Below are 21940 nucleotides of genomic sequence, written 5' to 3'. Positions count from 1 at the left end.
TTCCTTGTCTTACTAAATTACAGTTTGCATTTCCTTGCAAAGATAACCCAAGTCCACTCATCAGAAGTAGATTTCATTACAGAACTCTTGACTGTGTCCTGCTGTTTGGAGTGACGGATGCTGCCTGTCTTTACAGCTGCTGTTGGAACCTTTGATTAAAATCAACCGTCCTTGTTTGATGTTTGGTCCTACTTCCAATCAAGAAGGTGCTGGCACTTGTCTTTAGGAATCTGCGGATTTCAGGGAGAGCCTTAGAAATGCAAAGGATGAACCAGCAAAGCGAGGGCATGTTTCATTTTGCTGGGGAGGCAGTATGGCATGGCGGGGCAAGTAGAATTACAGGCATCAAGGATCGTGTGCTCAAATTCTCTTCCACTGCCTTTAAACTGTGTGGTCCTGGGAAAAATCACTTAACCTCTCTGGCCCCCAGATTCCTTATCTGAAAAATGGAGCTAATAATCTCCACATTACCAGGTCATTTGGAGAATTAAGAATTTGGGTCGGCAAGGTGACTCTCAGAGTGTCTACCACACTGTAAGCATTCGACCAATGCTACCTGATACTATTTCACAAAATATTACTCAACATTCACATACATACACTTTTAAAGAATTGACTCTGTAATCTTTACTGCTTGAAATTTAAATTCCAGAAACCAAATTTTTAAAGCTTCTGAAACTCTGTCTCACCCCTAAATGTAAAGAAAGGCTATTCGAGTTATCAGCTGAAGAAACCCAGCCAGCCTGTGGTGTCTTCAAATGCGTGTTAACCCAGCCAGAAGATAGATTCCATCCATTCCCTTTATATCCTTGCTAATTTAATTCCCCTGTTAAGTTTATGGGCCTTTTTCTTCTTGATTGTCCTTGTGTGGGTGACAGATGCAGATCGACAAGAGCTGGAGCCTGTAAGAGTCAAGTCAGAGAGAGTGGCCCCAAAGGAAACCAAATGGAAGATTTGCAAACCAGGCATCAAAATTAATACACTCTAACTTGTAATAACATTGTGCAATAATAGTATTCCTTTGCGGTTTAATATTCTATTCAACCCCTTTAAGAGATTGCCCTGGTGCTTAATGAATGACCAATGCTTATTAGGTTAAGTTGTATTTGAGCTGGCCTGTGCTGTTCTGGTTCAAGTGATTTAATGGGAATTATTTAATAGGTATTATTAGGATAATTAGAAAATGATCACAGTTAGGCAATAATATTGAGCTATAAAGGTTGTGAATAACCAAATTTAGAGACAGGCCTGAAAACATGAGTAGTCTGCGACAGTTATGTAAGTCTCCTCTAATAATTATGTGCGCCAGCCTGAAAGGGTCTTTTGTTCCTAGGAGTTATTCATTAGGCGGCCATTGAATTAGAGGAACATGCGGGGGTGCGGGACGGAGGGCAATGATGGCTGATGAGCAAAATGAGGCTTTGATGAGCTCCTAATTGTCGTGACAACAATTCCTGCTTTCTTTCTTCCCAACAGTCAGAAATAAGCTTCCCCACCCCCGGGAAGGGTTTTTCCCCATTTTGTCAAGGAAAGGGAAACAAAGAAAAACCGAAATCCAACAATCCACCCCAGATGACATTATGTCATTATGTTCGGTACAGTGTATGTATGACTGTGTGTGTGCATGGTATGGATGGATGTCCTTGACAAAGGGAATAGATTCCCCTGGTGGTCCTGGCTGCCCAGAGTAAAGGACCAGGATATCTGGCAGCCCGATTGCCCTGGGCCCCCCCCTCTGTGAGGAGGCCATACGGAGCTCTGCCAGCAGTTTAGACTTTTCTTGATCAAGGCACAGTTAGCTACTGGTTTGTTGGTTGTCAGTGTGGCGGTCAGTGTTAGGTGCCGGGGCTATGGAATACCCCAATTTAGTAAGAGACCACCATTAAAATTTAGATGATGTGAATAATAGATTCTGCTCTTTCTTTCTACCTGGAGACAGGTGAAATCTGACGAAAACTGAGAACAGCTTTGAGGGAGAAAGGATTTGTCCTCAGGGGAAGTGTATGGGAATTGTTCCTCCCTTATAGCTTTACCAAATTTGGGGAAGGTTTGTCAGCTGGTTACCTGCATTGAGCTTCTTGCTTTCTTTTTTGGAGCCCGATGACTTCTTCACACAGATGAAGGGTTTACAAAGAAATCGCAGGGTGTGCAAGGCTGCCAGCAGGTGGCAGCAGGAGCACACCTTATGACAAGAGAAATCGCAAAGAAACATAGCCAGGAAGAGGGAAGTAGTTTGGCTGATACTCTGTGGTCTTCATCTTGACTGCTGCTGATAAACAGAAGGAATAATAGTTTCCTGGATAATGTAACAGTGAGGTGTCCTGAAAAGGACATAGATGTTAGAGTTATACGTTTGTGATTTTGAATCCCCATGCCATTCATAGTGAATAGCCAGCAGTAACAGGACTCCAAAGTTGATGACTAAGCAAGCAAAGAGACTGGGTCGGTGTGCCACGGTTCTGTAATTCAGTTAGAGTCACAGACTCCTGAGTTTGAATCCCGATGCCGTCCTTATACAACAATTACTAACCTCTCTGCCAAACTTTCTCATCTCTAAAATTGGACCAATAATACCAACCTGATGGGGATGGAATGAAGAAAAGACTAAATGAAATAATGTTAGTAAAGCACCTAAAAAAAAGTGCCTGGTATATAATAGGTGTTCAATATGATTAATTCTTTCTCTTTTCTTTTATATCCCTATCATGAAACAAAGCTCCATGGTCAATGATTTCTCTGATCGTACCTATTTATTTGTTCGTTCATTCACATTCGTTTATAGCTACACTCCCTAGAGGAGATTTAAGTTGGTTTCTATAAATATGTATAATTCATTAATTTAATGTCTGTATATAAGGATCTCAATGTAGACTCATACTGTCCCCCACCCCCCAAAAAAAACTACAATTCAGTAAAAGTGGTTCCACAATGAGAGCAAAACACCTTGGTTGTGAAACATGCCTCTCTGACACTCTGATAATTTGGGGTTAGTTTTCAAGGAATAGACAGCTTTAGGTGACCTTCCATAATTATTTGTTCCCTACATCCACTACTGAAAGATAGTGAGTCCAAGGCCATACCCTCTGGTCAGCCATTAGGAGTGGCCGGACGCTGTGCCCTCAAAGGTCAGCAGAGCAAAGGAAGGGTTGACGTCCTTCTGTGATCCTGGAGGAATCTGATTGTCTGAATACAGGGTGGCCATAAAATTAGAAGCACAAATAATATTATTTCCTCACATAATATAATGGAATATTGACAGGAAAGAGCTCTGGTCTCATAGAGAATGGCCAGGAGTAACAAATCTCCAAAGCTGATGGCTGAGCAAGGAGTTTGGATGGGTTTGCCACAACTCTATGTGCTGAAAGTAGACAGTGAAATTCAGTGCATCAGAGCAAGGAGTCTATTACTCACAGCACAGCGAACAGCAGTAATTGCAGCATAGTACCAGTTGTCCTGTACCCAAGTGCCATGGTGTGACCTGAGAGGCCCAGATGGCCACTCTGCACACAATGGATTGTGCCACAGCCAAGGAACTCAGCAGCTTTTATGGCAACCAGTAAATGAGCCAGTCCCCCTCCCCAGGAAACAAGTAGTTGCACTGTAGCCATGCTGTGGGATCCTGACCCACTCCTCAGAACTGTCTACCTGGCTAGTTGCAGGAATGGCTCTGGGTCAGAGCACGGTCAGGCTTTGCGGTTTGGCATACTCAGCAGAGACACGCAGGGATGCTCGAGGCCCAAGGCTGACTTTCTCACTCAACAAATATCCGTATTCCATTTATTACATACTCACTTCTTTTTCCAGCCTCAGTGGCCACCTGGTGGAAAATCAGTGGCCTTGTAACAGAGATGGGCCCAGTGTAGGCAAGGCTAAGATTCTCTTCCTGAGGAAGTCTTGAGTCTTCTCCATTGAATAGATTCCAGGGTCACTGAGGCCTCAAAGTTATGTGCCCTGGAGCATTACTTTACACAAAAATATTACCCCCACAGCGGCAAGAAATACATTTTATATCACAAGTTAGTACACGTAAGTGTATAACTGAATAAAATGTTACAAGAAATAATACTAAACTTTGCTACATATGAAAGACCAGTACTTTCTATTCTGTCTATTTTTAGTGCTTGTTATGACCCATAAAATTAATTTTGCAACCCTCAGTTTTGAAAAACACTGCCATAATAACTTTACCTGGAAAAATACTTGAAACTAAATAACCAAATGGCTGCCTCAGCCAAGGATACAAAATGAGGTTCCTAAGAATTGTGGAAGAGCTGAATGGTGGACTGGATATATAAAAGCTCATTTACTACAACAGGCATATTTTTAAAAACATTACTAGGCCCTTAAGTAAGTGAGATAGATCTCTCAGGGCCAAGAAAGAGGAAGAAGAGAAGAAGGAGAAGAAAGGTATGCTAAAACTTGCATGTACCAGGAGGGAAGCAGACACAAAACCAGACATCCAGGGTTGCCTTGGGGATGGATATCGGTGATTTTAGAGTCTAAGACTCGGGACCAACGAAAAGCAAGGGAGCAACCCTAAGATTGCCACATTAAACTAGGTCTCTAGCTCCTCAAAAAACAATTATAGATCCTCTATGAAAGAAACTATGCCTCAGTTTAGACTTTCAGGATTCAGACAGATTAAGTTCCAGAAACTATGAGCTTATAATAATAATTTTTTAAATCACCTGAAACACAAGGAAGCAAGCCACTAAGAATGAGAGTCAACAAAAACAAATTTAAATGGCCAAGAACTTCATCTCTATTAATTACTAGATATAGAATATCCTATGTCTAGGTGTAAAGTAGTTAAAGAAAGGCTAGACTACAGACAAAAATGAGCAAGCAGAAAAACACTATAAAAGCGAACAGGCAACACCACCTTAACCTTAACCTTAACCAACCATAAAAATAATCAAACTTAACATCATGAGCTTCCTGCTCTGATTTACTAAGAAAGATACATCTGCACTTATGCAGCACCTCAGCCAGAAATGCTTAACTTGAATTTAACCATAAGGATACAACCAGACAAATCCGAATTGAGAGACAATCTACAAAATAACTGACAAACGTCAATGTCATAAAAAAAGGGGTGAGGGGAGAAACTTAGGAAGATGTTCTAGATGAAAAGAATAGAAATAAATGTAACAAATATAATGTTTAATCCTTTAGGTTTAAATTTTTTTCAAATAAAAAATTGAGGGAAAAATGACCAGGAATATATTTTTTAAAAATAAAGTAAATGGAGAGTTGAGAAATGAAAAATATGTTCAATGAAACTAAAAACTCAGTGAATGCACTAATCGGCAGCTTAGACACAGCAGAAGAGAGAATTAGTGAATTGGACAGTCTATTTGAAGAATGCACCACAGAGATAGAAGGAGATGGAAAATATGAAAGAGTAGTTTGTAGACATAGAATGAGAAAGTCTGGTATGTGTTCAATTGGAGTTTCAGAAGGAGAGAACAGAGAAAATTAAGGTTGGGTATTATTTGAAGAAATAGAGCCTGAGATACTGTAGCAAAGTATTTAGAACAGGGCCTCGAACCAAATGCATGCTATATAAATGTTAGCTTTATTTTTTCCCAAAATAGGTGAAAGACATGAATCTACAGATACAGGGAGAGCCCAAGATACAGAAATCAGGATAAATTTAAAATAAATCCACACTTACCTAAGCACAATGAGGTGAAAATGTAGGACACCAAAGGCAGAAAGATGATCTTAAAGTGGATAAAAAGAAAAGATAATTTACCTTAAAAAAGCACAAAATTTATAGTAATAGTCCTCTTCTCCACAGCAAAAATGGATGTTAGAAGACAATGGAATAATAGTTTCAAACAGCTGAAAGAAAATAATTTTCAAGCTAGAACAGTGCACCCCAAAAAATTGTATTTCAAGAACAAATGCACAATAAATATTCAGTTAAAAAAAACGTTAACTGGGGCCGGCCCTGTGGCCGAGTGGTTAAGCTCGCATGTTCCACTTCTGTGGCCCAGGGTTTTACCAGTTCAGATCCTGGGCACAGACATGGCACTGCTCATCAAGCCATGCTGAGGTGGCATCCCATATGCCACAACTAGAAGGACTCATAACTAAAATATGCAACTATGTAGCGGGGGGCTTTGGGGAGAAAAAGGAAAAATAAAATCTTTAAAAAAAAAGTTAACTACAAACAAAATTCTGGAGAATAAGGAAAAAAATAATAAACCCGAAAGGATGCTCTGAAATATGCAAGAAGAAATGGTAAATGAAAAAAATAGTAGATATGTAAAATCAAATAAACATTGTCAATATAAAATATTGTAGTTTTTTTTTTTTTTTAAGATAGAACTAAAATACTGGACTAGAATAGATGTAAGTTTGGAGTTGAAAAATTAGAAGTAAAGTGTTCCAGGATCATTATATTGTTTAAAAGGAGGCTAAGGTGTTGATTAAGTTTAGACTTTGATAGGGTATTTAAAATACCTATTTAAATTTTAAGTGTAATCACTAAAAGAACAGAAACAAAGTATATAACTTCCAAATCAGTTGGGAGAAACAGAGGAAGAAGAAATAAGAAAAAATAATCAACCAAACCAAAATCCCGACTCAATTCTAAATAGAAACTTAAAAGCGTAGAAAAAGATACGAGGAAAGACAGTAGAAATGAGTCCAAATATCTCAGTAATAGTAATGGCAGTTAATAAACAAAACAACACCCAACTATATGCTGTTGAGCAGATACGAATAAAACATAAATAAACAGAAAGGTTTGAAGTAAAAGGATGACAAAATATACCCTAAGTAAATAAAGTTGGGGTAGTTATATTAAAAGCAGATAAAACAGGCTTTAATGCCAAAACTATGATTAGGAATAAACAGGTCACTCCAAAATTTTAAAATGATCAAACTCACCAAGAATATTTGCCAGTTTTAAATGTGTACATATTGACTATAGCAGGCTCAAAAATATATAAAACAGAAAGATAAAACTCCAGGGAGAAACTTGTACTCTCATGGCAGATTTTAGTGTGTCCCTCAATTAATGGTAGTCAGGCAGACAAAACATTAGTATAAATTTGAACAATGCAATTAATAGCTTTAATTTAATGGACGTGTATAAATCCTGTACCCTCACATTAGGGAACGTGTATTCTTCTCCAGTTCTCATGATGACTTACAAAAGTTGACTATATCACTGCATAAAGTAAATCTCAGAGAATCTGTATCATACAGACCACGCTCTATACTGCAGTGTAATTAACTTAGAAATCAATAACCCAAAGATATTTTTTAAAACCATGCATCTGGAAAGTAAAAATATGCATTTCTCATGGATCAAAGAAAAATCAAATAGATCTTTTAAAAAATACATGGAAAGTTAAAATATATGAAATATGAAAATGAAAACAGTGGATCAAAACTCATAGGATGCAGTGAAATTGGTGCTTAGAGATATTGTCTTAAATACTTTTATTAGAAAAGGAGAAAGGCTGAAAAGTAATGAACTAAGTGTCCAACTTAATTTAGAAAAAGAAAAAATAAACCTGAAGAAAGAAGATAATAAATATATGAGTAGAAGTAAACAGAGAATAAAGATAAAATAGAGAGAATCAAGCTAGCAAAGTGCTGTTTCTTTTGAAAGACTAATACAAGACCAAAGGCAATCCTCTTAAATTGGTTTTTTAAAAAAAGATAGAAGAGAAGAAATAAATAAATTAGGAATGAAAGGGACAGATGTAACCACTGATACAGCAAAGATTCAAAAAGATGTAAGAAAGAATATAATGAACATTTAATCCAACTAATTTTAAAATTTGGCAATCTAAGAGTGACTTAACAATCACCACATTACCAAATTAAAGGGGAAAACCATATGGTCTTTTCAATAGAGGAAAATATCATTTGACAAAATTCAACACTTATTTTGGATAAAAACTTTCAGCAAAAAAAGAATAGAACAGGATAGAACTTTCTTGATTTGAAGGATATCTTCCAAAACCTGCAGGAAACATCATTGTTGAATGGTATGATATTAGAAGCATTTCTTCTAAACTCAGTAATAAAAGAAGGAAGCCTACCATCACCTCTTCTGTTCAACATTGTCCAGGAGACCCCAGCCAGGGCAGCAAGACAGGGGAAAATAGCGTAAGGTTTGGAAAGGAAGAAACAAATTTTTGCTGTCTCCAGATGATAGAATTATCCACATGGAAAGCTCAAAATAATGTACAGATAAATTTTTTAAAATAATAAGAGCCTGTATCACAGTGATTGGATATAAGATCAAAACAGAAAAATCAATTGCATTTTTGTATCGCAGCATCCATTTCTAGAAAATGAAATAACACAGAAGTTATTACTTACATCAGCATAAAAACATAAGGTACCTAGGAGTACATCTGACAACAATGTGCACAACCTCTGTGAAGCCAATTTTAAATGTTATCTGAAAGCCACCAAAAGACCCAAACATAATCCCCCGTATGTGAAAACCTGACATAAGCCTGCAGTAGCATTGCAGGTCACAGAAAATCAGTGATTCTGGGGCAGTTGGTTTTCCATACAGGGAAAAATGAAATCAATCCTTACCTTACACCATACAAACAAATAAATTTCACAAAGATTAAAGACTTTAATATGAAAAACGAAACTTGGAAAGTTAAGGAGAATCTTCTTTTAGGGGCCAGCTCCATGACCTAGTGGTAAGTTCAGTGTGCTCAGCTTTGGCAGCCTGGGTTCAGTTCCCAGGGGCAGACCTATACCACTCATTGGCAGCCGTGCTGTGGTGGCAACACACATACAAAATATAGGAAGAATGGCAACAGATGTTAGCTCAGGGCAAATCTTTCTTGGCAAAAAAAAAAAAAAAGAAGAATTTTTTACCTCAAGTCAGCAGTCTGTAGACACTATAAAGGAAAAGAAAAGCCACTCATTTAGAAAATATATTTGCAATATGTAAATACATATATAGATTTGCAAATATAACCAAAGAGAATCAGGATTACAGAATATGTAAAGAACTCTTACAAATCAATAAGAAATAGGCAAACAACTCAATATAAAAATAGGCAAATGATAGAAATATACATTTCACAGAGGAATACTCAGTAATTAGGAAAATGTGAAGTAAGACTACAATGAGAAACTGCTTTAAACTGTTAAATTATTGACAAGTATTAAACATGATAATACTGAGTATTTGGCAGAATGAGGAACAAGGGGGCCTCTTACTCAATGTTAGTGGGAGTGTAAACAGTCACAACTCTTTGGAAAACAATTAGCTTTTATGCTGTAAAAGTGAACATTTGCATACAGTGCTACTTAAGGATTTCATTCCTAAGAGTATATTCCAGAGAAACTCTTGTGCACATGGACCAGAAGACACATAAAAGAATGTTCATAGCAGTGTCATTCGCAATAGCAAAACACTCAGAACAACCCAGATATCCATTAACAGGAGAATGGACAAATTATGGTATAGTTAACTGTGGCATATGCCACTGAATATTATATATACAGCTGTGAAAATGAATGAGCAACATAATGCATTTTAGAAACATAATATGGAATTTAAGACAAGCACATTACTGAAGGCTACATACAGTATGATATCATTTCAATAAAATTCAAAAGCAAGAAAAACTTTATTTATGATTAAAGATATGTAGCTATAAGCAAAACAGAACAAAAGGTATTTAAAAAAGGAAGGACCAGAATTTTTGTCTTTCAGCTGCAGCCTCTGGCTCCCAGAAAGGAATCGCACGTTACCTTCCACCATCCTGGCTTTGTCAAGACTGAATCAAACCAGACCCACAGTGCAGCTTTTCGGGTGATCACTATCATATGTAGGGAGCCTGTGGGAGGTCAGTGTACCCAGAGCGCTGGGTACAGAAGGCCTGGCTGGAGATTTAAATGAAATAGGCCTGTGGATGAGCGCAGGAGCTAAGAGCTGACCAGAGACAGAGAAGTAGAAGCGGGAGCTGAAACCCAGCCAGTGCTTCTGAGAGTTCTGGCTGGACTTTCTCTAATGCCCTTTCATGCCCCAGATCATCAGTGAGGATGTTGAGGACGTTGACAAAATTGCAACAAACACCAAATTAGGACATCTCACAGATTCTAAGGAGGTGGGAAATCACATCTGAAGAATTAGATCTTTGTGAACCAAGCAAGAACCAACTTGGAAAAACCACACGCTAATACACAATCGGAGAAGTATTCCACATTACCAGCAAAAGAAAATGGTCAAAGAGCCATGACCTTAAAGAATAGATTGTTCATTTATTCTGTTATTATTCGTTGAGAAAAATGTTACGACCTTTGAGTGCCAGTCACTCCAATGTGAGCAGGGACCAAGTGTTGCCACACTAGGTGGCTTGAACTTGGTTGTGGGAAGTTATTGAAGAATTTCAGTACAGAGTGACAGAATTTGCTTTGCATTTTGGAGAGCTCACTTAGGGAAAAGTGGGTCCATTTAAATGACTCCATTAATACAAAGTTGTTTTGTGTTGAGTTTTGATTATTTCTTTCCCCTGAGCAAGTGGAATCCTTGCATTATGTCTTGGAAAAGGCGTGATACAAGGGCACAGGAGCAAATGAAGAACCAGTTGATAGTGGACACAAGCAGACGTGGCAGTAAGGGTTAGGTAACGGCTATTCTAGTCACAGCTGGAGGCTGCTTGCCTTCCGGCTGCACCATCCTACCTGCATCCTGGTTCCCAGATATAGGAGTCACAGCCTTGCCCTTGTAGGGCCTCCTGTTCAACAGCAGCCGTGGGACCAGATGGAGATGTGGTTGAGCAAACCACCCGTGTAGGCACGGAGCAGTGTCAAGCCTTTCCAAGCAAGTGCTGGTGAGCCTTCCAGCCACAGGACCTTTTTGTTTACATGAGACCAAAAAAAAGAGAAGTATTTAAGAGTTTTTACTAACCTCACGTGAAGCTACAAGATAAAGTTTAGCCATGTCTAATCAAGTCAGGGATTACACTCTAGCTGAGTTTTAGAGATGAACAGAAAATAATCCATGTGGAAGTATAGGACCAGACACTGGAAGAAAGGACAACGTAGTAATAACAATGGCACATTGTTTATGTTTATGGAATGCTCCCTGTGTGCCAAGCACTGTGCTGAGCATTTTACACGCATCATCTCATTTAATCCCCATAACCAATTTATGAGGAAGATACTATCATCATCATCCCCATTTTTCAGAGGAGGAGACCAAGGGGGGGAGATTCCAGGTCACTTGCGCAAGGTCGCACGTTTGTAAGCAGCAGAGCCAGGTGTGATTGGTCTCAAAGCCCATGCCCTCTGCCACTTCACTCTACTGCATCTACAGGGAGGGACAGTCTAGACCTCGTCAGGACCTACAAGGAAGCTATCTGATGGGCGGCAATGAGTTGATGGAAATTGTGAAGTGAAGTCTCATTGCATTGTTGGGGTTGAGAGCAAGGCAGGTCTGGGCTGGGCACAGTCCACCAGTACCCAATGCTTTGGGAAGGCAGATGCCCTAAATTCTGCACATGATTCCGTGTTTGAAGATCTCCGAAGTGACTTGGACTATCGAGGAAAGGAAGACTCTAAAAAATTAACTGTAGGCTGTAAAATTGCAAATTATCCATTGAAAACAGACAATGAAATTGATTGATTCAGTTCAACCTGTGTTTGTTGGGTAAAGCATCAATAGAAATCAGTGTGGCTACACAGGGAGCGGTTTCATGGACCAGATTTTAGAAGGACACATAAGGTTGAAAAAGCGATATGTAATGCAGGATAAAAGTCTGACTAGAACCTGGGGATATGATTCAGCAAAGAGGCTGAATCTGAAAAACAACAACAAAAAATACTCTAAAGACAGCAAAATAGTGCCTTTAAAGCTGTTTCTTTTGGATTGGGAACAAGGAAAGGATAGGCCCAGTGCTGAGGCAGATGGTGTAATGTTACATGATGGGGAAAGACAGAATTTTCAACTCTCAGCTTTTTGTTTTCTTTGTCAAGGAAAATGATCCTCAATCTAGAAATGTTAAACAAATACCTAGAAGAGGAAATTGAATCTGGATAGGTGAGAAAAATAGGAGAAAAATGAATTCAACTTTCTAAGCCCAGGTGAAAGATGACACATTTAGAGTAGTGTCTTGGATGTGGCATTACTCAATCAGAATTTGTTGAATGAACTGAATTAACTCCCTGGTGTTGAAATAGCTTGCAGATATAACCTCAGTCTTTGAAAACTCATGAAGAATTCCAGAACCAGAAGACTAGAGATGAGTACATTTTCTACTTTTCACATGAGAAAGAAACATGAATTCCGATCCTTGTCAAAATTCTAGAAGGGATTATTAAAGAAATTGTAAATATTTAGAAAGAAATTTAGAGGTTACTGAGGAACCACTGCTATTTACTGAGAAGCTGTGAAAAACAAATGTCATTTCATTTTCTGGGTGGACTTGCAAGGTTGGTAGTGCCAATGGACACGGCAGACATGGTGAAACTTGATTTCAGGAAATGATTTTTTTTATCAAAGTTTCCTGTAACAGCCTAATGGACAAGATATAGAAATGAGGGCTGGATGATACCAGTTGGGTGCCTGCATTGAGCCCACAGAACAGTCTCACCTAAAGGCTAGAAAGGTCCCTAATGGGCCAGATGTCTCTGTTCTTGGTCCAGGCCTGTCTGACATTTTGTTTTTCAGTATCACATAAAGTTAGAGGATGCCCATTTATCAATTCCTCAGAAATCCCAAATCTAGGAGAAACGTGTCCAGATGGATAAGATATTCAAAAGATTTTCCTGTAATGGAACAAAACAAACAAGATGATATTTAACAAGATTCATATGAAGTCTTGAATTAGGTTAAGAAAAAGATCACTTGCACAAATAGAACATGAAGTCCTCAGACTTCACCACCACTGGTGTGGAAAGACCAGATTCGTTTGCGAGTTAGTAAGAGCCAGGTGAAGACACAGCTGCTAGAAAGACTTCTGCAGCCCCAGGGCACAGGCGGAAGGTGCTGGAGAGTCTCTCTACTCTGGGCTGTTGATATTTTGCTTGATTTGGGACTGTCTTCCATCTTTATCCTGGAAAATTAGAGGGCAAGCAGGGGTGGGCAGCCCTTTCAGGACAACACGATGAATGATGTGGAGGTGCTGACTCTGAAAAAAGAATACCTCAGTGGATGGTGAGACCTGTCTTCAAATATCTGAACGTCTTTCATGTAAAATGTGTAGTTTTGTGCTCTCTCTGTTTCCTCCAGAGGGCAAACTAGACTCAGTGGCTAGCCTCCAACCTATGGAAGACCAATAGAAAGAAGTTTTTCAATACTTAGAATACATGCCCTGCAGTGGGCTGCTTGGACAGTGGGGAATTCCACTATTACACGGGGAGTCATAGTGGAGGCTGGAGTGGCAGGGAGGTAGGGGGAATTCCTGCGTGCCTCCGTGGCTGGAATAAATGACCCCTGAGACTTCTTCCATCACGTACTTGTGTGGTTTGAATAATGACCATCACAGTTTACTGAGCTCCCATTATGTGCCAGGGCTGAGTTGAGGTCTCTTTGTGCACAAGCCCGCTGCATCTTCATAACAGATGAGGGGACTGCAGCTGGGGAGGCTACATTAAGCGTCCTAGCCCACATAGTGGTACGTAGAAGAGCGAAAGTTGGCTCCCAAGCCTGAGTTTAAAGCGTATGCTCTTAACTTCTATGTTATATATGAGATCTGGTCTACATACTTCATTCTTTCACTCGACAACTAATGCCTGGAATACCTTGTTCTTTACCTCGTTCTCTCCCTAGAAAACTCTTACTCATCCATTTAGATTGAGCTCACCTGCTGTCTCCTCTCTGCAGCCTCTCTCACTTCCTCCCCAGGAGATTAATTGCTTCCCTCCTGTGTTGCACAGCAAGGGGGCACGTTGTATTCTATTTGGCTACTCAGTGTTGGTTTCCCCCAGTGGACTGCAAGCTCCCAGCTTCCTCAAGAGCTGGAACCAATGCTTATTCATCCCTGTCCCTCAGCACCATAAACAATGCTTAGATGTTGGTACTCAATGTGTTTATAAGTTTATTCATTCATTCATTCAAGAAACCTAAGAAAGGATAACATCTTACTCATTCCCCTCCCTCCTCTCTCTCCCCACTTTAATCCTTACTATGACATTCCACATATCATTGTCCTATTCAACCACCATTAGTGTCCCCTTTGTGTTCTACAGCACAAAGTACTAGTCCCTTAGCATGACGTCCAGGGGTCTCTATGATGAGATCCTCATATACTCTCAGGCCTCATCGTCACCCCTCCGTGCCTCCGTCGCCCTTCCTAATGTCTGTCCCCGCCACCTTCTAGCTCATCCCCTCGTCTTTTCTGATGTTGCTCCTCTTCTTGGAAATTCCTCTCCCATCCTCTTATTTCCTCTCAGAGTGATGGCCATTCTTAAATGTCCCAGTTCATACCCTACCTCTCTCAGGAACCCCCCTTCCAACCTAACACCCTGACCAGGAAAATGGCTCCTCCAACCTCACCCTGACTAGGAGAACCCCCCTCCAACCTCACATGCTGACCAGGAAAACCCTCCCTTCTCTGTATTCCCAGAGACCTTTTCTGCTGCTTTGTTGTGGGATCAGTTTTCTAATGTTCTCTTTTATTTTAGCTTTTTGGGTCCATCTGAGCCAAAAGATTATGGAGCAATATCCTTTTTGGCAGGCACTATGCTTTACTGTCTCCAAATTTCTCATGAGATGTAGCATTATCTATCACTGTATCCCCAGTACCTAAGGCAGTACCTGACACCTATTCAATAAATAGTTGTCAATGGATGAATGAATGAGGGAATCCTCCAGAAGTCAAGACCTGCATAGTGGCACTCATCTGCCCATTAACTAACTAAAATTTGGATCGTTGCATATAAATCCCTCTGTGCCCCTATTTCCTTATCAATAAAAAGGTGGTCAAAGAGACAGTGAGAAAAGGGAACTCTTTTTGTGGATGACTTGACTTGCTGTGATGTGATGTGCCAGGGGCATTATTTGTCTTACAGGCCTAGAGAGGGAGGGAGAGAGAGAGGAGGGAGTGGTACACAAGCAGTGAAGAGCAGGGGCTTCCAATAAGACTCACTTGAGTTCAAGCCCTGGCTCTACCGCTTATTGACTGTGAGCTCGGGCAGTTACTTTCGTCTTTTAAACCTCTGTTTCTTCAGCTCTCAAGTGATGATAGTGAGGGAACCTACTGGTGAGTTTGCTGTAAGGATTAAATGAGATGCCGTGTAGAAGGCACATAGCCCATTGACTGGTATGTAATTGCTGCGTAATAAACAGTAGCTCATTATTATTATTATTGTTATATTGCCTGTGTATCTTATTGTTCAGTTTAACCAATGAGGAAGCAGAGGCTCCAAGAGGTTAAGCAACTTGCCCAAGCTCACACGTCTTCTGTCTGCACTGTTTTCCCCACTGCCTGCGGGACCCTCCAGTATAAATCCTTCTAGAATGGCCATGAGCTTTGCAATACAGCCTGTGTTCTCATTTCAGGGTGAAATACTAGAAAGCCACCTCTATGTTGCTCTTTCTCAAATATGCCCAGATTTTAACATTTTGGTATCTAAACATTTAGCATCTGACTTTGAGTGTCTGAAAGCAGTGTCAATTTTCTCATGGTTATTCTTCTGTTTAATAAAGGTCATTTTCTAAATTATAAGAATATATGGCTATAACTTTCTCCCGATGAGACTCAAAGCTAATAACATTTTTTTTTTCATCATTTGGCTTTTCTTTGTGCAAAAAATCAAAATGCCAATCACCACTCCATGACTAAACGTGGTGTGAGCTTCCTTGCTCCGTGAAGGGAGCTGCACCTGACCTGGGCACTCGGTATACACTTGATTTGCGGGGTGGAAAGGAGGAGAGGAGACAGTGTCCAGCAGAGTTACGAGGGTTTTCTTTGGTGGAGGATCTGAGGCATAAACGTACAGAAGTTTTAGGGAGGACAAGTGGGCGGGAGAAGTTTCATTTAAGGCAGGGCATGCTCAAGGGTATATGACCCTTGGTGATGAAGTATTCACGCCCTGAATGTCCAGTAGGACTGCCCCCAGGGTGTGCACAGGTGGGTTGTATTTGTCCTGCTCCTGACCTCGAGGCATCAACAGGCCGTCAGGGGCTGCTGCCTGCTGAGCTCTTTTTGCTACAAACACGGCCCGCTAAAGTGGTTCCAAAGCAGTTTGATCATGGAGAGAGAAATGCCAATCTCACCCATTTGCCTTGATTTCTTAAGCAGATTCAGGCACACAGGATGAAGCGCAGCTTTTGCAGGAGTGGTTTAAGCTGGTTCTGGAGAAGAATAAATTAATGCGATATGAGTCGGAGCTCCTGATCAGGTAAGTGAGGCAGCACAGAGGACTAGAGTCCTAAAAGCAGAGGGGCGGGAGGGGGCGGCTCCCCCTCCTCTGATGAAGTCCCGGGATTTTCTCTCCTTGTGCATACAGAATTGTGATTGAGGCAAATTGACAGTTAATGCCTTGCATATCATGCTGACATTAGCACAGGGAATTTCAGTGGTCTGTTTTCTCTGTCGAGTCCCATGGCTAAAATAGATCTCAGGTAATGGGTCTGGAGCTGGAGGGCGTTTGGATATGTATTTTCAGTCCATCCCTGTCCCCCAAGCCAGGGGGGACCCACCTGCCATCACACACCTGCAAACAGGGGCATGTGAGTGGCCTCTGAATGCGGATCGCAGGAAGGGCTTGATGAGACCTGCCTAGCCATCTCTTTGTGACTTTGATGCATTGAAGGACTGAGATCTGTCTGGCTGTCCTCTCTTGTCACATTCTGAAAAAGTTGAAGGTCACTTACCCGTCACCATTCTGGGGGGAAAGAAAGTAATGATCTGAACCCACTGAGCATCACAGGTATGCTGGGTGCTCTCGCTTATGCTGGCTCACTTCATTTTCTCCCCAACCCTGAGAGGTAATTTGGGGGGTCTTGGAAGAGGTCTAACAAATTCCATTCCTCTTCCCTGCCTCAGTTCTGAACTAGGTGAGAAATAAGACAACGAAATCAATAGATAGAACATCAAAATATTGCCTTTATTACCAGTAGGAGCTAGCTTGGCTAAATGTGAGAGCCCAGGCAGGCCTGCTAACTGTGTTAGCTTCCTAAGCTGGAGTAACAAATTCCACAAGCGGGGTGGCTCACAACAACAGAAATTTGTTCTCTCACAGTACTGGAAGACAGAAATCTGAAACCAAGGGGTTAGGACAGCCATGCTTCCTCTGGGGGAGAATCCTTCCTCATCTCTTCCAGCTTATGGTGGCTCCAGGCGTCCCTTGGCTTGTGGCTGCATCGCTCCAATCTCTGCCTCTGTCTTCTCTGTGTCTGTGTCTTCTCCTCTTCTGTCTCTTATAAGGACACTCATCATTGAGTTTAGGACCCACTGGGATAATCCAGAATGTTCTCATCTCAAAGTCCTTAACTTAATTACATCTACAAAGACCTTTTTCCAATTAAGATCTCATTCACAGGTTCCAGGGGGTTAGGATATGGACCTATCTTTTGGGGGTCACTATTCAACCCACTGCACTAACCAAACCCCAGAATTAGACATACTTACCCACACAAAAGGTCGTAGACCTACTTGCTTCTTAGGGGCACGGCTTTTACTCTAGACCAGTGGGTCTCAAGTGCAGGCAATGTCGCCCCCCAGAGGATATTCAGCAATGTCTGGAGACATTTTTGGTTGTCACAATTAGGAGGTGCTGCTGGTATCTAGTCAGTAGAGACCAAGGATGCTGCTAAACATTCTACAATGCACAGGACACCCCTTCTTCCCTCACCAACAAAGAATTGTCCAGCCTAAAATGTCAATAGTGTCAAGATTGAGAAATCTTGCCCTAGACCTATGGCGAGGCTCAGAGTAATCAAGAACACATCTGGTGCAGGCCAGGAGAGAAAGGGTGTGAGCTGAGTTCACCCAGTCATCCTCCCATGGGGAGAGAGTGAGTCAGAGTGGGCCCTGGGGGAGGAGGCCAGCAGTTGTACTCATTGAGCCCTGCTGACATGGAAGGAAAGGCCACGAGCGGGCAGAAGGGGTCATCTGTAGTAATTATTTGTTCTATCACTACTTTTTACATCATTGCACATACTGAGACTCAGAGCAACTGAGTAATTTGTCCACGTCCACCTCACTATAAAGCCCCTTTTACACAATCATACCATCTGCCTTTGGGCCAGGTCTGAATTGTAAAATTCATTCAACAAAAATGTGTCAGGCACATTCTATGTGCTAAGAGCTGTGCTGGGCACTGTGAAAATAAAGGTGAGTAAGCCCATGGTCCCTGTCTTCTAGGATCTCACGGTTTCAGGGGACACAGACATGCAAACCCAGATCATGATAGTGATGAGAAAACATGGCAAGAGTCCATGGAGGTTTGTAGAAGGAGCAGTCAGGGCATAGGGTCTACCCGTGAGAGCCAGGGAGGTGGCAGCTGCTGCCGCTACTGCTCAGTGACTGTGGCTTCCCCAGTTAGTACCCTGCAGAGGGACCTTCTCCAAAGAGAACTCAAGCATATGCGCTGGATGAAGGCAGGTAGGAGCTCTGTTAAAGGATAGGTTTTAGTCTGGAGAAACACCTGGATGAACAAGAAGAAATGTCTTAGATTGATGTGTCCATCTGGGTCCCTTGGGAAACAGATGCCAAGACAGAATTAGAAGTACGAGAGATTTATTGGGAAAATACCTGTGAAAGATAAAGGGGAAAGGAAGCAAGGAAAAGCGGGGAATCTACAGACAGTACTGTGGTCCCAATTCCTGGGAAAGGAGAGGGGAAGGGAGGAGAATCAGGCAGGGGAGCCTCAGACTGCAGTGTAGCCTGAGGAAGGCTCAGCCAGGCCAACGGGAGAGCAGACTGCCCACAGAGGAGGCCAGAGGAGGGCAGGAATGGTACTAGTACTAATGCTGTGTTCAGTCATTGGCTGGGACCTGCCCTGGGACATCAGGGCCTCAGCATGCCATTGAATGGATTCTGCAGCAGCAGCCAGCTAACTGCACTTCTCCTGGAAAGTTCTCTCTTAAAGGAAGTATGAGTGGCGCATCTCCACTGGTTACCACCATGGGCCTAGAGACGTTCACTGTCAATAGCAAAAGGCAGAATGTTGAACAAGGCAGGGACCTTGGCCCAAGTAGGAGCAGCAGTAGTAAAAATAATGACAACAGCAGCAGGGTAAAGCAACATGACCCCAACACTATAGCAGATGCAAGCACAGACTGCAGGTGGGGCTGGAAGGAAGGTCCCAAGATGCCAAACCCAGGGACTTCTTTTCAGCCCTTGCCCTTCAGTGATTCTGTAGCAGTGTACGCCCTTGAGTTCTCTCTTCTCTCAAAACTTTCCTCTGCACTTCTGCGATGCTGCATGTCTTGTTTTTTCCTTCCAACATTTTGCTTGCCTCTTCCCTGGCTCCACTTCTTTTATTTGGCTTCTAAATGTAGGCATTCCCAAGCTCCTGTCTTCAAAGCTTTCCTTTCTCTAGAGTCTCCCTCTTAGAGATCACGTGACTTCAATACCTATCACCTTGACCCCCGCCACATCCGTGTGTGGTCCTCCTGTCTTCTGGCAACTCCATAGCTGCATTTGCAAAGGTTTGGGGAACCTCCACATCACCACATGGCCTAGCGCAGGGGGAGCTTACATACACTCTGTGACATCCACAGGATATCCCCAGACATGGAAAGCTCAAGAAGTTCCAACCTGACCTTCACCAAGAACTCAATACACTTCTTGACTTTGCTGCTGCTATCGGTGGAAACACTGAGTCCCCAGCACCCCAGCTTCACTGCTCCAAAGCATCACTGGCTCTTCTTCCCTCACTCCTACAACCAGACACTGGAGCGGCCTGAGTTACATTGCCTCCACCTGGAGAAAACGTCCCACTCCTCTTTCCCCCTTGTTTTCCACAATCAGAGATTTGGGAGTTGTCACAGGTGATACTTGAGGTAGTATTGCCCCTAAAAGAGAGGAGTTCCAGATTGTCATTGCTTCTCCCTGGACTATTCGAGTCCTCCTTCACTATCCATCCCTGATGGGTAGCCTGAGTGGCCTTCTCAAAGCCTACCGAGATCCCATCACAGCCTTCAGCTGCTCCCCATCATCTCCTGAGTTCACCATATCTCAGCAATCCTTCTTGGCACCTCAGTGACCCCAGCAGCAGCAAAACCTTCAGTTTAGAGATGTTCCAAGACCCTGGTTTTAATAAGGAAAGAAGAATGCAGTAGCTACTGTCGTGGGCTGATTAGTCACTGTGTCTACTCAACTCTCCAGTATTTACAAAGTTTGAATGTTTTCCCATCCCCAGGGCCCAAGAACTAGAATTAGAAGACCATCAGAGCAGACTGGAGCAGAAATTAAGAGAGAAGATGCTCAAGGAGGGTGAGTATGGTGACATGTTTGGGGCCCTTGGAGAAGACGTTTTTCCCCAGAAAGACACTTGAGCAGAGCAGAGTGTTCCTCCCGCCTTGCACAACCAGCCTGGGAGTCAGAGAGGAGCACAAAGCCAGCCTGCCTTCTGCCCTCCGCCCCCAGCACAGCAAGTCCTCACTTAGCTTCTTTCACTTGGGCTGTGAGAGCAGTATTTTGCTCCATCTCGTGTTTGAAAAAAGGAACAAAGTCATTTATTCACGCATTCATTCACTTATCCGTCCATTCATTTACAAACACTCACTGAGAATCTAGTGCGGGCCTGGCAGACATGGAAGAGCAACCGTGCCTGTGGTCTTGCTGCGGAGACCGACACCCAGGCCAGTCCTTACGGTACAGTGGGATGAGGGCCACGACACAGGTACTTGGGGAGCACAGAGGAAGACAGGCCAAGTTCTGCCAGGCACTAGAGATGGTAAAGGAAACGTCCTTCCCAGCATGGGCTGGGCCAGGGCATCACACGTGAGAAAATTATTTCCACGGTGAACGAGGTAGAGTTGAAATGAACTCGGTGACACAATTTACTGATTTATGCATTCATTGGTTCCAGCCAGCCAGGCGTATTCATTCTGTTTTGTGCCTGTGTCTTTCTAGGGCCATATCCATGCATGGCTTTCTCACATTTTGACCTAGGTCGAAAAGAACAAGTTAAATAATTTCTTTATACTTCATGGACCAAACATTGCACCTACCTGTGGGTTGTCTGGTATAAAGGCAAGCACTTAGTAAATATTACATATCATCATGATGATCGTTCTTATTTAGGTATTTTATCCCTATTTTACATTAGAAAACTGAGTCTCTGAGAACTTAAAAAGCATGCTCAAGGTAAATGACGGGGCCAAGATTTAGGAACAGATCGCCACAGACTCTGGCTCTCCTGTTCTTTCCCACATAGTAGTGGTTTGTAGAGTGATCTCTATAGCAACAGAATTCTATTTCTAACAAAATCCTTATTGGATTTTGCACTATATAGAACAGATAAAAGTCTTTTTTTTTTGTCAGAAGGAGCTGAGATGGGTCGATTTGCAACAAGCTGAAAGTGAGAAAGGAATTCTTTTTCTGTGTTGATTATGAAATGTGGAGCACAATACTGGAGTATACCTAAATTAACAAACCATAGTATATAACTAATATCTGATTTATACATCTGATAAAAATTTTACATTTGCTGAGTTTCAGCATGGTAAAACAAATACCATCAAAGACTCCAGTAGCCACCTTTGATTCTTTTAAAAAAAATTCTTACTAAGAAATGATGGTCATGCTTCTTCTCACTCCTCTCAGGTATACAAAAAAAGAAAAAAGCCCACAAATGTAGCTTCTTTATTTTATCTGTACCTGAGCTCATCTTCCATGAAAGCTTCATCCTATTAGTTAGTAAGGAAAAAGACAAAAGGAAAGGAACTTTATTTATCCCTCTCTGGTAAACTCAGTCTGATGCAATAATTTAAACAGTCCCTATAGGAAATGCTCAGTCTCTTTGGGATGAAAATATTCAG

General features: G+C 41.8%; 1 protein-coding gene across 10 annotated transcripts in view; it reads left to right on the top strand.

Annotated features, from left to right (window-relative positions):
* The window catches only part of MICAL2 (microtubule associated monooxygenase, calponin and LIM domain containing 2), a 220409-nt gene that overhangs the window by 195864 nt on the left and 2605 nt on the right, over positions 1–21940 (top strand). For 8 of the 10 annotated variants that reach the window (XM_046685201.1, XM_046685200.1, XM_046685199.1 and 5 more), the window contains 2 exons: positions 16245–16347; positions 20317–20390. In XM_046685201.1, the coding sequence (XP_046541157.1) occupies positions 16245–16347; positions 20317–20390 (177 nt within the window). The remainder of the gene's footprint in view (positions 1–16244; positions 16348–20316; positions 20391–21940) is intronic. The other 2 variants (XM_046685202.1, XM_046685198.1) reach the window with 1 other exon arrangement.

This window comes from Equus quagga, chromosome 14 (assembly GCF_021613505.1).
Source record: "Equus quagga isolate Etosha38 chromosome 14, UCLA_HA_Equagga_1.0, whole genome shotgun sequence".
Lineage (NCBI taxonomy): Eukaryota > Metazoa > Chordata > Mammalia > Perissodactyla > Equidae > Equus > Equus quagga.
Note: the sequence above shows the minus strand (reverse complement) of the source record. Positions and strands in the feature narration are given on the sequence as shown.